Below are 13,924 nucleotides of genomic sequence, written 5' to 3'. Positions count from 1 at the left end.
TCAGTTTTTATCGCGCGGGTGCAATGCGTTTTGCACGTGCGTGATAAAAAACTGAATATGGTACCCAGACCCGAACCTGGACTTCTTCACTGAAGTTTGGTGTTGTGTAGATTTTATTATTTTCCCTTATAACATGGTTATAAGGGAAAATAATAGCATTCTGAATACAGAATGCTTAGTACAAGGTCCATTGTGGGGTTAAAAATAAAGTAACTCACTTCATCCACTTGAGCGCGCAGCCGGGCTCGTCTTTTTCCTGCAGGACCTGGCTGGAAAAGGACCTTCGGTGACGTCATCGCAGGTTCTGCTGAATGAAGATAGAAGAATCTTCTATCTTCATTCAGGAGGACCTGCGCTGACGTCACCGCGCTCACCACGTGGTGAGCGCGATGACGTAATCGAAGGTCCTTTTCCAGCCAAGTCCTGGAAGAAGAAGAGCCCGTGTGAAAGGGGTCTGATGGGTTTCCATTAATCTGCAGGAATTTTCAATGGGGGCTCCTGCTGAAACCTCCACCACAGACAGCAATGTGGCCTAAGGTGACAGGGAAGCACTTCTTTAGTGACGTGACACCGGCAATTTGTTTTATGCAAATTTTTCCTAAAAATGTGATCTGACCATGACATGGACTCCTAGGGCTCATTCACAGAAACTTATTTTCTTTCCATTTATTTTTTTTGTGGACTGTTTGCAGAACCATTCATTTCAACGGGTCCGCAAAAAAATGGACGTTACTCCGTGTGCATTCCGTTTCCGTATGTCCATTCCGCAAAATAATAGAACACGTCCTATTATTGTCCGCATTACGGACAAGGATAGTACTGTTCTATTAGGGGTCAGCTGGTCCGTTCCACAAAATACGAAATGCACGCAGACGTCATCCGTATTTTTTGTGGATCGCAAAAAACATACGGTTGTGTGTATGAGGCCTTAGGGCAAGTTCAACAAAGGACAGGACAATGTTAGTGAATCAGGTTTTACAAACTCCATTCCCTGTGGATATTGAAAGCTGCAGCATGCGGTGTCCGGACTCCGTCCAGTGCCACGCCATCAGAGGAATGTACACCGGACTGTGCGCCACGCTCCTCAGGCCTCAGGCACGTGGCTTTTCTCTCCGCTATCGAGGACAAATTCTGTGACTGAATCGCAGACAAAACTGATTTAAAGGGGCACTGTCACCTGGATTTCACTTACTGAGCTGCTAACATCAGTCTCCAGGCTTTACATTACACTATACCAGTATTACTGCCCGCGTCTTGTAACTTGTCTATAAAATCGCCTTTAATATGCTAATTACCTCAATAAGGAGCCCAAGGGCCGTCCCTCCGGAGCCCAGCACCGCCCCACTGCTAATTTATTCACTCCTCTTCACCGGCGTAATGTTTGCGCAGCGCCTGTAATCCCGCGCATGCGCCCTGGATACCCACGTCAGCGCCCGCGCAGTGTCCTGGCATCGGCCTCACAGAACTCACTGCGCATGCACCAGCTTCGCTCGACCCGGAAAGGAAGAGCGGAGTGGCGCAACTTGCCGGGCAGAGGACAGAGGAGCAGGTTGGGTCGAGCGAAGCTGGCGCTGGCGCAATGAGTTCTGTGATGCCGATGCCAGGACACCGCGCAGGCGCTGTCATGTGTATCCAGGGCGCATGCGTGGGATTACGGGCGCTGCACAAATATTACGTCGGCGAAGAGGAGTGAATAACTTAGCAGTGGGGCGGTATATTAATAAAAGGGATTTTATAGACACATTACAAGACGCGGGGCAGTAATACTAGTATAGTGTAATGTAAAGCCTGGAGACTGATGTTAGCAGCTCAGTAAGTGAAATCCAGGTGACAGTGTCCCTTTAAGGCTACTTTCACACTTGCGTTGTTAATTTCAGTATTGAGATCCGGTAGAAGATCTCAATACCGGAATTAAACAGATCCATTTTGATTTTGAACATCAGGATGCATCTGTTCCGTTAGTCCTCTTTCACACGAGCGAGTTTTCCGCAGGTGCAATGCGTGAGGTGAACGCACAGCACCCGCACTGAATCCGGACCCATTCATGTCAGCGGGTCTGTGCACATGAGCGTTGTTTATCACACATCAGTTCTGCTTTCCATGAAAAACGCAGCATGTTCTATTTCAGGCATGCTCAACCTGCGGCCCTCCAGCTGTTGTAAAACTACAACTCCCACCATGCCTTGCTGTAGGCCGATAGCTGTTTGGGCATGCTGGGAGTTGTAGTTTTGCAACAGCTGGAGGGCCGCAGGTTGAGCATGCCTGTTCAATATGATGCGTTTTTCACGCAGCCCTGGCCCCAAAGAAGTGAATGGGTCTTCAGTGAAAAACGCATGGCATCCGGAAGTAAGTGCGGGTGTGATGCGTTTTTCACTGATGGTTGCTAAGTGATGTTGTATGTAAACCTTCAGTTTTTCATCACACACGTGAAAAACGCATCAAAAAGCATTGCACCCACACAGAAAAAAACTGCACAACTGAACGCCAACGCAGACAAAACTGACTGACCTTGCTTGCAAAATGGTGCGAGTTTCACTGAACGCAATCTTGGTTGCGCAAGATCAAACCAAAAAATAAAAAATAAAAACACCCATCACTAAATACACTGAAAGTCAATATGTATCAGATTTGTTTTTTTTAGGCTCCAAAAAAAATTTGATCAGTCGCCATTGACTTACATTGCTCTCGGTGTTGGATCCATAGTTTTCCATTTTTAAGACCGGACACAAAACCGCAGCCGCCGGAACGGAAGATATCTCTTTCCAATCAGAATGCACGAGGACTAAACGGAAACGTTTTTTCCGATATATATTGATTTTCTATGCTGGATCTCAATACCGGAAAACAACGACGCAAGTGTGTAAGTGGCCTAATCCCTGCATGCAAAACCATCAGTTTCTCCCTGACCAGGACTCATCCCATAGCCTTAGGCCTCATGCACACAGCCATATTTTTGCAGTTAGCACACTGACCCATTCAGGTCTATGGGGCCATGCACAAATCCTATTTTTTGCAGATCTGTCTGACCATTCCCCAAATTATAGAACATGTCCTATTGCTGTATAGGAGTAAAAAAAAACGCAGAGAGTGTACATGGCAGGTACCCATATTTAGCAGATCCATCGTTTGTGGACCAGAACACGGACACAGCCGTTCTCTTCTGCGTCAGAGGCCCGTTGGAGGATTGGTGCAGTGTAACTACAACTACTCGCCCTATTCACAGAGCAGGCTCGCAGGACCCCTTCAAACAGCTGATTGTGGGGGGGGGGGGGGGGGGGCGGGTGTTGGACCCCGCTGATCTGATATTAATGACCTATCCTGAGGATCAGTCATCGATATCAGATCAGCGGGGTCTGACTGCCGGCATTCCCAGTTTGAAGGGGCCGCTGTCCTCATAGGAGCGCTGCCTTCTCTTCACAGTTTACTTGCTCACCGTCAATATTGCAGACGGAATTACAACTGTGCCGTCCCTATTCACTTGGATAGGACAGCTCCTCCTATTGAAGTGAATGGGGATGGCGAATTTATAATTACACCTTCCCACCGCTGATAAGTCAACGGCAAGCAGGTAAACAGAGAAGGGACGGCTGCGTTCGCTTTAAACAGCTGATCAGAGGGTGAAGGCATTCAGCCCCCCCATCAATCTGATAATATTACAAAAGCGGACAACTGCTTTACGTGACACGGTCACTGGGGGTCATTTATCAAAGAGCAGCTTTTGACGCTGGTCTTCGATAGTCCCTGTGCTGCCAGAGGATGATGAGGCATCGTTAGAATATTAGGTGCATCCTCTGGCAGTCTGTGCTCCTGGAGTGAATCCAAAATAACATTTCTCTCTAGGAATTTGAAGCAACAGTGTTAATTTAATATTATTAACATTATAAAAATCCTCCCTAACAGGTAGAATAGACTAGAGGACTGGACCCTCTGAAGATCTAGTATATACCACTGAAATACTGTCTGCTCATTTCCCAACCCTTTATTGATCTCTGTGATGGATATCCTTAAGGGGAACCTACCCCCCTGATGTAAAACCTATCACCTTAAACATCCTATCCAGTCTACCAGCAGCAGCATGTTATGGAGCAGGAGATGTTGAGCAGACTGATACATTGTGTTTTGGAAAAGATTCAGTAAAATGTGTAATTTATTCATTGAAATCTCTGCTCTGACCATAGGAGTCCAGTGAGCCCGCACCCTCATGCAGAGAAGGCTGTCAACTCCGCCCACTAGACCCCTAAGCCCATAACAAGCAGGGATTTCTATCAGTAAATGACTACTTCTACTACTTTATACCATGCTGCTGGTAGATTGGACAGCATTTTCATGGCGGCAGGTTTCCTTTTCAGGGATGCTCAACCTGCGGCCCTCCAGCTGTAAAACTACAACTCCCACCATGCCCTGCTGTAGGCTGTTCAGGCATGCTGGGAGTTGTAGTTTTGCAACAGCTGGAGGGCCGCAGGTTGAGCATGCCTGCTTTAGACAAGTCTCTTTCATACCGGGACATATGGATCAGGATCCATCAAAAAAAAGAGCTGGAGGACCCGGCTTGTCTGTGCATTACATGGACACCCCTTTGATTTGAATGAATGCTTCATTTCTTCTTAGCTTTGGGGACCCCCCACAGTCAGCTTATCATTGGAGCGCTTCCAGATGCATTGGTATTGGCCATTTGTTTGCATCTTTAAAGTAAGAAATACTAAAAGTAAAGTTAAAAAACTTTTCTAAAGTCTATCAGGCAATGTATGGTGTGAAATTAAAGGGGTATTCTAGCGAGAAGCATTCATTAGCTGGGTCCCTGCCCCTCCCCCAGCCACATGGCTGCAACTGGGAGGAATGGAGCAGCGCCTGAGCACCGCGCAGCTTCATTCAAATCAGTGTTTAAGACCTGAAAATGCAAATGATGGTCCGCTGACTTACCTCCTACAGGTTATGCCAGGTAACTGACGGCATTTGTGCCGCTAAGGAAAGAGTAGGTGATCCTTGGGCACAAACAGTGATGAGTGGGGCACATTTACTAAGGCCTCTTTCACACGGGACGTGCGCACCCTGTCGCCGTATTGCGGACCGCATTTGCGGATCCACAATACACGGGTGCCGTTCACTTCAATGGGTCCGCAAATCGTGCATTGCGGCCCGCATTTTGAGGGCCGCAGCACGACCACGGGGCGCACACGCCCGTGTGAAAGAGGCCTAAGACTGGCTTTTTATGCCGGTCTTAGTTTCCCCTCTGCACTGTAAGATCCATCTAATTCACGATGTGGCACGTGCCTGGTCATAAATTAGGAGCATATGTGAAAGTCCGTACGCCTGGAGTAAAAAAATTACGCCAGCCCCCGGGTGGAGCAGCTTTTAGCTAACATTTGCACCTGTGAGTAAATTTGCCAGGGCTGGAGTCCTAGCCCCTGCATGGCCCCTGTCGCACCCAACTGGTGTACGAGGCGCAAAACCGTCCATGTGCCAAAATTGTGTGACACGGCCAGATAGAAAAGGGGACCTGCAACACGTTTTACATCTAATATGTCTCAAGTCCATTAGTAAACAGATTGTACAATGAAAGGGAAGCAGTGTGTGCATAGATTCCTCTCGGTTTTCCACATCTCTGCTTTGAGTCACTGAATGTGAACATGCATGGTTTTCTCCCAGCCGATAATATCCGTCTTGGCCATGTGGTGGACGCAAAGGATGTAAGGCTTATTACAAGACACAGCTCCTATATCTGTACTGTAACCAGCTGGGCACATGTGCCATCATCACGTGGCCAGGACAGAATCTTAGCCTCAGAGACTAAACCAAAAAAGGTTCACATTCAAGCAGAAATCCTGAAAACCGCAAGGAATTGTTATATGAAGAAGTAGACACATTTCTCACTATACAATCAATAAGCTTGAATGGCTAAAACCAGGGACTCCTGAGGACCTGTCGCCTCTCCAGACATGGCTGTTTTAGTAACTACTTCCATTCCCCATGTAATAACAGTTCTGGAGCATCTATTCTTATGGCTCTACGTGCTACAGAAATAGCACAATAAGAATAGATGCTCCGAAATCGTTATTACATGGGGAACGCATGTAGTCACTAAAACAGACATGTCAGCAGAGGTGATCGGTCCTCTTTAAGAACTGTAATTATATACATCAGTGCCGTGCTACTATATAGAGGTAGCAATCTGAGACCTTCTCCTCGTGGCCCAGACTAAATGATGGGTAGGTAGTCCTATGTAGGCAGCTCGGTGTAGGGTTACAGGATTAGACACACACTTCTTCTGCTATCTCAGCTTCCAACTGAATCCCTGCAAACATGATAGGGTTAAATTTAGAGCCCCCCTGATCTATAGCTATATTACTTAGCGTGCCACTGAGAAGTGACCCGAGATGGATCTGCTCCAATCCAAACAGCAGACAGAAGGACAAAGCGATTCCCACATTTCCTAGTCAGGAATACTGTAGAAGGTCTTCCCACTGGATTGGATTGGAGAACACCTCCCTTTCCAGCCAGAGCTCGTATGTATAATGGAAATCTTCTGGGAGATCAAGATTTTGTCCCAAAACACTCTGCAAACAGTTATCTACTGGGGCAAACTCCCAGTTTGGATTCTTCTCATATCTCCGACTGTTGAAACTCTCAATGTTTCCCCGCAAGGTGCACTCTTCAGCCTGGAAGTCCCAAGGCCTAGCGTCTATATCTAAGGGAATGGACAGAGAAAGAACATTACCAAAGAGGTTCTGTCATTCTACCACGATTAGCTAAAATGTATGGCTGTACAGGGATACCTAAAGACTCTACCCCTGGAAATCACTGCTAGTCTCTGTAGTCATGGAGTGTCCCGATTTTTGCTGTGCATCTTACTTGGTAAGCTGGTTTTAATAAATGGTCCTACATATGACAAGCATTAGCTCTGATCCACGTCCAGCTATATGACCTGGCAGCTTAAAAGGGATTATCCCATGATTGATGTAAAATAAGAAAATCAGCCATCCTATAGTACAGGACAATCTCCATCTAACAAAGCTAGAACCAGCCCTGTACCTCACATGGATCCAGAGATCTCCTCATTCAAGATGGTAACTCAGTAGATGTGTCCTTTCCTGTCAAAGGATGGAACTGAGCACGTGCTTCCATCTCAGATAGCAGGACAGAGAAATTAGAAAAAGGGCCAACACCAGGTGGCGCTATACAGGTTTCAGTGAATAACTCAGTGGCTAGGCTATATTTTTATATTTTTAGGTTTTTCGCCCCATAAGACGCGCCCCCCCCCACCCCCAAAGTGGGGGAAAAATGCCCCTGCGTCTTGTGGGGCGAATACTAATGAAGCGCTTCCATTATGGAAGCGCTTCATTAGTACCAGAGGACCAGGAAGCGGTAAAGGCTCTGTACTCACTGCTTCCTGGTCCTCGGCTGTAAAGGCTGCGCACAGTGTGAGGGCGCACTGTGATCTCATGCTGTGCGCGCCAGTTGACAGCACAGCAGACAGAGGAAGACCGAGCGCGGGCGGTGAGGAGCGGGCGTCCGGAGCAGGAAAGGTAAGTGTTTTTTTTATTTTAGAAAACATGAGGCACTGGGGGAATATGGAGATGATGGGGCAATATGGACATGCTGGAGGCTGATATGGGGGCAATATGGACATGCTGGAGGCTGATCTGGGGGTAATATGGACATGCTGGGGGCTGATTTTAGGCAATATGGAGCTGATGTGGGGCAATATGGGGATGATATGAGGCAATGGGGGCTAATATGAGAGGCAATGGGGGCTGATATGAGACTGCTGGGGACTGATGAGAGGCATGAGGCTATTATCTGAGGTCTGATTGGGGTCTAATTAATATTGGAGGTCTGATTAGTGGTCTGTCCCGAGTTCTAATGAAAAATATTTTTTTCTTATTGTCCCCCTCTAAAACCTAGGTGCGTCTTATGGGCCGGTGCGTCTTATAGGGCGAAAAATACGGTACATGTAATTACAAAAGTATTCAAATCCAAGTGCTGGTTTGAAAAATGTAGAAGATTGGGAAACTGTAAGGCCTCTTTCACATGGCCGTCATGTTTTTGGCCCGGATAAGATGCGGGAAAATGCACAAAACATTGTAATGCGTTTTGCACGTGCGTGAGAAAAATCGGTATGTTTGGTACCCATTGGCACCCAAACCCAAACTTCTTCACAGAAGTTCGGGTTTGGGTTAGGTGTTGTGTAGACTGTATTATTTTCCCTTATTACATGGTTATAAGGGAAAATAATAGCATTCCTAATACAGAATGCATAGTACAAAAGGGCTGGAGGGGTTAAAAAAGAAATAAAAATAATTTAACTCACCTAATCCACTTGTTCGCGCAGCCGGCTTCTCTTCTGTCTTCTTCTTTGAGGAATAGGACCTTTGATGACGTCACTGCGCTCATCACATGGTCCATCACATGATATTTTTACCATGGTAATGGATCATGTGACGGACCATGTGATAAGCGTAGTGACGTCACCACAGGTCCTTTTCCTGTGCACAGCAAAGAAGAAGAAAGAAGAGAAGCCGGGCTGCGCGAACAAGTGGATTAAGGTGAGTTAAAGGGAACCTGTCACCTGGAAAACGCATATTAAAACAGACCACAGTACCTTACAGGATCCCCCAGTGTGTTGCTAATCATGTTTTTCTTTCCTCATACTTGTTAAAAACGCTGTTTTAATGACGGTTGGCGCTGTCTCCGAGTCAGGCTGGAAGTCAAGGGGGCAGCGGCCTCCTTGCTTCAAGTAAAGCTAAGCCCGCCCCTTACCCCTCCTCTCTACAATTAGATGGACGTGATGCCAGGATCGAGCTCTTCTAGCACATGCGCAGTACGCTGCCTGTTACAGCGCGCTCCTCACTCACCTGCCTGCCTTTTGCTGACTGCGGATGCGCCGGGCAGTTCAACCGCTCGCCCGGCCGTCACGCTGTAACATGCAGCGTACTGCGCATGTGCTAGAAGAGCGCGATTGCGGCATCACGTCCATCTAATTGTAGAGAGGAGAGGTAAGGGGCGGGCTTAGCTTTACTTGAAGCAAGGAGGCCGCTGCCCCCTTGACTTCCAGCCTGACTCGGAGACAGCGCCAACCGTCATTAAAACAGCGTATGAAGAAACACAAAGAGGAAAGAAAAACATGATTAGCAACACACTGGGGGATTCTGTAAGGTACTGTGGTCTGTTTAATGTGTTTTCCAGGTGACAGGTTCCCTTTAAATTATATTTTTTTTTTTAACCCCTCCAGCCCTATTGTACTATGCATTCTGTATTCAGAATGCTAATATTTTCCCTTATAACCATGTTATATGGGAAAATAATAATGTTCGGGTCTCCATCCCGATCGTCTCCTAGCAACCATGCGTGAAAAATCGCACCGCATCCGCACTTGCTTGAGATTTTCACGCAGCCCCATTCACTTCTATGGGGCCTGCGTTGCGTGGAAAACACACAAAGAGGAGCATGCTGCGATTTTCAGGCAACGCACAAGTGATGTGTGAAAATCACCGCTCATCTGCACAGCCCCATAGAAATGAATGGGTCGGGATTCAGTGCGGGTGCAATGCGTTCACCTCACCTCAAAAGCTTAAGTTCTGCCACATGGGTGGTCGCAAATCAGTTTATTATTACAGTTGAATGAGCGCTGTAAATGTGCCTATGCAGTGGCATCTGCTGGAAAGCTATAGATTTTTTAAGGGAACGGGGAATTTGGAGCTCTTTTTAACAATTGTCTGGAAAAGTATTCGAGACCTAATTATTAAATGACCTAAATTATCAGTACATTTTCCTGCCAGGGAACAGCTACCCTGTCCCATTATAGGCCTGTGGCTTGAGTCCCGCAGGCAGAGGGTCTCCAGCTATTACAGCGTCAGGTACCCACTGAAGTGGATGGAAAAACGGAGTGCTATGGGATTCGTACACCGCTCAGTCTCTGCCAGCACGCATTTCGGTTTGTGGGGACGCATGCATTAAATACGGCACTCTGTTACATAAGTGCACCTTACTGCTAAGGCAATGTCAACTGGAAACCTCTACCCATGTACAAGTCGTCTGACTGCTCTCTGAGATCCGTGAAAGTAAATGGAGTCCATGGAGATCTCAATCGTGTGGACTATCCCCAGGCTGACCTCTACTTACCATTGCCATAGGCCCAGTCGTCATTCATTCGGTGGCGCACCATTTGGTAGATGGCAGACATAGTTTTCATGTTGCTCTTCCTCCACTGTCTGCCGAGGTATTTGGTCTGGAGCTTCAGAAGTTTTAGCACATATAGCTGCATCATTGCCTGCTTCACCTTCAGCGCACGTTTTAGAATGGGGGCAGATTTAAACACCACCAGCATCTGACAGCAGAGAAAGACAAGAGAGAAGAAGAGGGATGAGCGAGTTCTTCACCTGAGAGGGGCTAATGCTGAAGGAGTTCCCCCTGCCGCCTGACGATCTTGCCCCTGCGCCACTGCTTCAGGTAGCGGCACAAGTGAAGATACCTGAGCAATGATAGTGCATGCGCTGCTACACTTCCGATTAGTGCTGATGAACAGTCCCTCCTCCAGTATTGGAGGCAGAGCCTCGGCGCTTGCGCTGCTACTTGAAACAGTGGGGCAGGCAAGCTGTCCGGTACTGGCAATGAAACAGCAGGGGGCGAGCTTCTTCAGCAGTAGGGACAGGACCTCGTAGCTGATTCGCTCATCCCTAGTTAAGAAGCATTAAACAGTCACTACTGTCTATTAAAGGGGTTTTCTGGGACTACAATATTGTAGACCTATCCTTAGAATAGGTCACCAAAACCAGATTGGTGGAGGTTGCTGCACACCAGAGCAGGACGCAGAACAGCACAGCGCCAAAGGCTGGGTAGTGGCCATGAACGGTAGTGCAGCACTGCTCCCAATTAACGTAAACTCCATACAAAAATATGTATTTATCACCTATGACCAAGTGAAGTCAACGTATGGTTGTTGCGCACTTACCATGGTGCGGGAATGCTTCCATTTAGTGAGCTTGTTTAGGATCCGCAGCAAATTAATGCAGGAAAAGAGATTTCTCCAGCAGAACTGATTGTTGTCTCCCGATTCCTGCATAAGAAACAAGATGAAATATGTTCGTCAGTTTAGTTCTTCACTGAAGAGTGTGGAATTTGGTTCCCTGGTATCAAAAGTAACAGTTTCTCATGAACATCCATTGAAAACATCGATTTGCATTTACAAGAAACCACTTTTTCCACTAAAAAGACATAGGGGTTCATTTATTAAGACCAGGGTTTTGGTCTTAATAAAGCCCCATTACTGACGGAGGATCAGCGCCGTCCTCTCCATAACTTAGGCCCATCTAGCGCCAATTCTAAATGTAAGACCGCTTCCTTGCTGTCTTACATTTAGACCATTTTTCTATGTCTGAAACATAGAAAATGATGAATGCGATGGGCCTACCGGCCCGTCCCCTTCCCCGCCGTGCCCACTTTTTTAGATCTGGCATGAGCGCGGAAAAGTTGCAGATTGCAGCGCACCTAACCATTGCTAATCACTAATATAGGCGCATTTCAGGTTGATAACTGACCCCCATACTCTGTATACATGTATACAGTCTTAAATGCATATAATTAATTTCAGAGAAAAGTGCTAAATGGTAACGTAATAATCCAAATGTAGCAAAGCTATGTTTATCTAATCCTCGTCACCATTTCTGAATCAATATACCAAGTACAAACAGACATAGCAAACAGCTAGTCATACATCACACCCCAACGCAATAAATGCTCTGCTTTATGTATCACGAGACATGATATCACCTAGCATAAAATAAAATACAGGATACATAAAAAGCAAATATGCAGTCGATTCCGCATTGGTAAGTACTGCAGTACTGCTGATTGCCCACTTGGTGGCGACAAAAGATCATTATATATTTTTTTGTAACATGGAAAAACCTGCATAGTCTGCATTGGTATAATGAGATCACGGAGGTGGCCACCGATTCCAGAGGGCGCCTCACCACACACGTTGGCTAGACTCTATAGCCAATACTGTGGTGCCTCACATAAAAATGCACATGATGTAATGACAATCTGCAATTACATCCCAAATTATATTCATCAGGGGTTCTGCACAGTGCACTATCTGCATGTAAGTATGAATATTCATAAGCTGCCATTCACTTGTACATAATCTGGCTAAAAGAAACTCATAGACACTAAGGCTCCATTCACACGTCCGCAATTGTGTGGAACAGGTGCGGACCCATTCATTTTCTATGGGGAAGAAATGGATGTGGACAGCACAGTGTGTTGTACACATCCGCATTTCCGGAGCGCGCTGCCGATTTTCTAGTCTGCGGCTCCGGAAAAAAATAGAGCATGTCCTATTCTTGTCCGCAATTGCGGACAAGAATAGGCATTTCTATGGGGGTGCCGGCCGGGTGTATTGCGGATCCACAATACACTACGGACGTGTGAATGGACCCTAAAAAGTCCTGCCTGAATATGGCTTAAAGGGTTGTCTCATATGCCCTCTACAAGCCAGAGCGGAGAGCTGCTGAGTATCAGCGGTCCCTCTCTGGAGTGCCCAGCCCCTCCGCGTATTACATTTATTTGAATGGTTGCTATACAATACCACAGTGCAGGTCCGGTTTTCTTTTGTCTTTTAGAGACAACTCTTTTAAGGGTCAATAGTCTAAATTAGATTAATAACATCATCCTCAGTGTACGGCACATGAAACAAATGCTATATAAGCTGTCATACAAAAGAATATGGCCGTGGAGGCAAAGTCGTCACCATCTAGAGATCTCTTACCAGGCTTTCAGCCGTTAGCTCCGGCAACTCATGGACAACACATGATGGGAAGTCCAGAATAGAAATACTAAGAAATCAGGGAGAAAAGGGCAAATATAAAGGGTCACTCATTTGGGGTTACTTACATTGACGCATGCATGACTAGTTACAGCAGATATAAAAGCAGAACAAAACATCAGGTATACCGAAATCCAACATGGCAGACTCCTTTTTTATTCCATGGTGGCAGATTGTCATTAGTCCTGCCATGAGTTTGGTCAATGTGTATAAACGGTGTGTATAATCCCGATGACCTATCTTGAGGACAGATCAGTGGGGGTCTGACAGCTATATAAAGAGGCCGTGGTGCTCCAGCAAGTGCTTCAGCCCCCTCAAAGCTTACCAAGCACGGTGCAGTCCATTGGATGGCGGCTGTCTTTGGTATTGCATCTCAGCCCCAATTCATCTGAAAAGGACTGAGCTGCACCTAGGCCAGGTGACCGATGAATGTAATTTTACTGGTCAGAGGCCACAGCACTGACAGGGGCGCTACAGCTTCTCCAAACAGCTGATCGGCAGGGTGCTGGGTGTCGGACCCCACCAATATGATACTGATTACCTATTCTGAGGATAGGTCCTCAGTATCAAACACCCGGACAACCCTTTAAATAAAAAAAGAACTTATGTAACTTTCCTGATATAGTTTGTTTTTCAATCCCTCACCAGGTTCAGAATCTCTGCTTGCCATCAGTGAAAGATAACATTCTTGTTTACACAGCTCTGTAGGACATTAACCTCATAAGGACCTGCACTGTACATGTACGGCGCTAGTAGACGTGACTTAAAGAGGACCTTTCACCGATTATGACATTGTGAACTAAGTATACAGACATATACAGCGGCGCCCTGGGATCTCACTGCACTTACTATTATCCCTGGGTGTCGCCCCGTTCTCCTGCTATGCCCTCCGGTATCTTCAGTCACTAAGTTATAGTAGGCGGAGTCTGCCCCTGTTCTTCTGTAGCGCTGGCCAATCGCATCGCAGAGCTCACAGGCTGGAGCAGAACAAGGGCAGACTCCGCCTACCATAACTTAGTGACTGAAATCTCCGCCTACTATAACTTAGTGGCCGGAGATACCGGAGGGCATAGCAGGAGAACGGAGCGGCGTCCAGGGATA

General features: G+C 46.7%; 1 protein-coding gene across 1 annotated transcript in view; it reads right to left on the bottom strand.

Annotated features, from left to right (window-relative positions):
- Positions 1-3,378: 3,378 nt before the first annotated feature.
- The window catches only part of STRIP2 (striatin interacting protein 2), a 46,088-nt gene continuing 35,542 nt past the window's right edge, over positions 3,379-13,924 (bottom strand). Inside the window, exons 18-21 of the mRNA XM_044279976.1 lie at positions 12,767-12,833; positions 10,949-11,053; positions 10,120-10,324; positions 3,379-6,685 (exon numbers count right to left, since the gene is read on the bottom strand). Coding sequence (XP_044135911.1) covers positions 6,435-6,685; positions 10,120-10,324; positions 10,949-11,053; positions 12,767-12,833 — 628 coding nt within the window. The 3' untranslated portion in view covers positions 3,379-6,434. The remainder of the gene's footprint in view (positions 6,686-10,119; positions 10,325-10,948; positions 11,054-12,766; positions 12,834-13,924) is intronic.

This window comes from Bufo gargarizans, chromosome 2 (assembly GCF_014858855.1).
Source record: "Bufo gargarizans isolate SCDJY-AF-19 chromosome 2, ASM1485885v1, whole genome shotgun sequence".
Lineage (NCBI taxonomy): Eukaryota > Metazoa > Chordata > Amphibia > Anura > Bufonidae > Bufo > Bufo gargarizans.
This window is presented reverse-complemented; position numbering and strand designations above follow the sequence as displayed.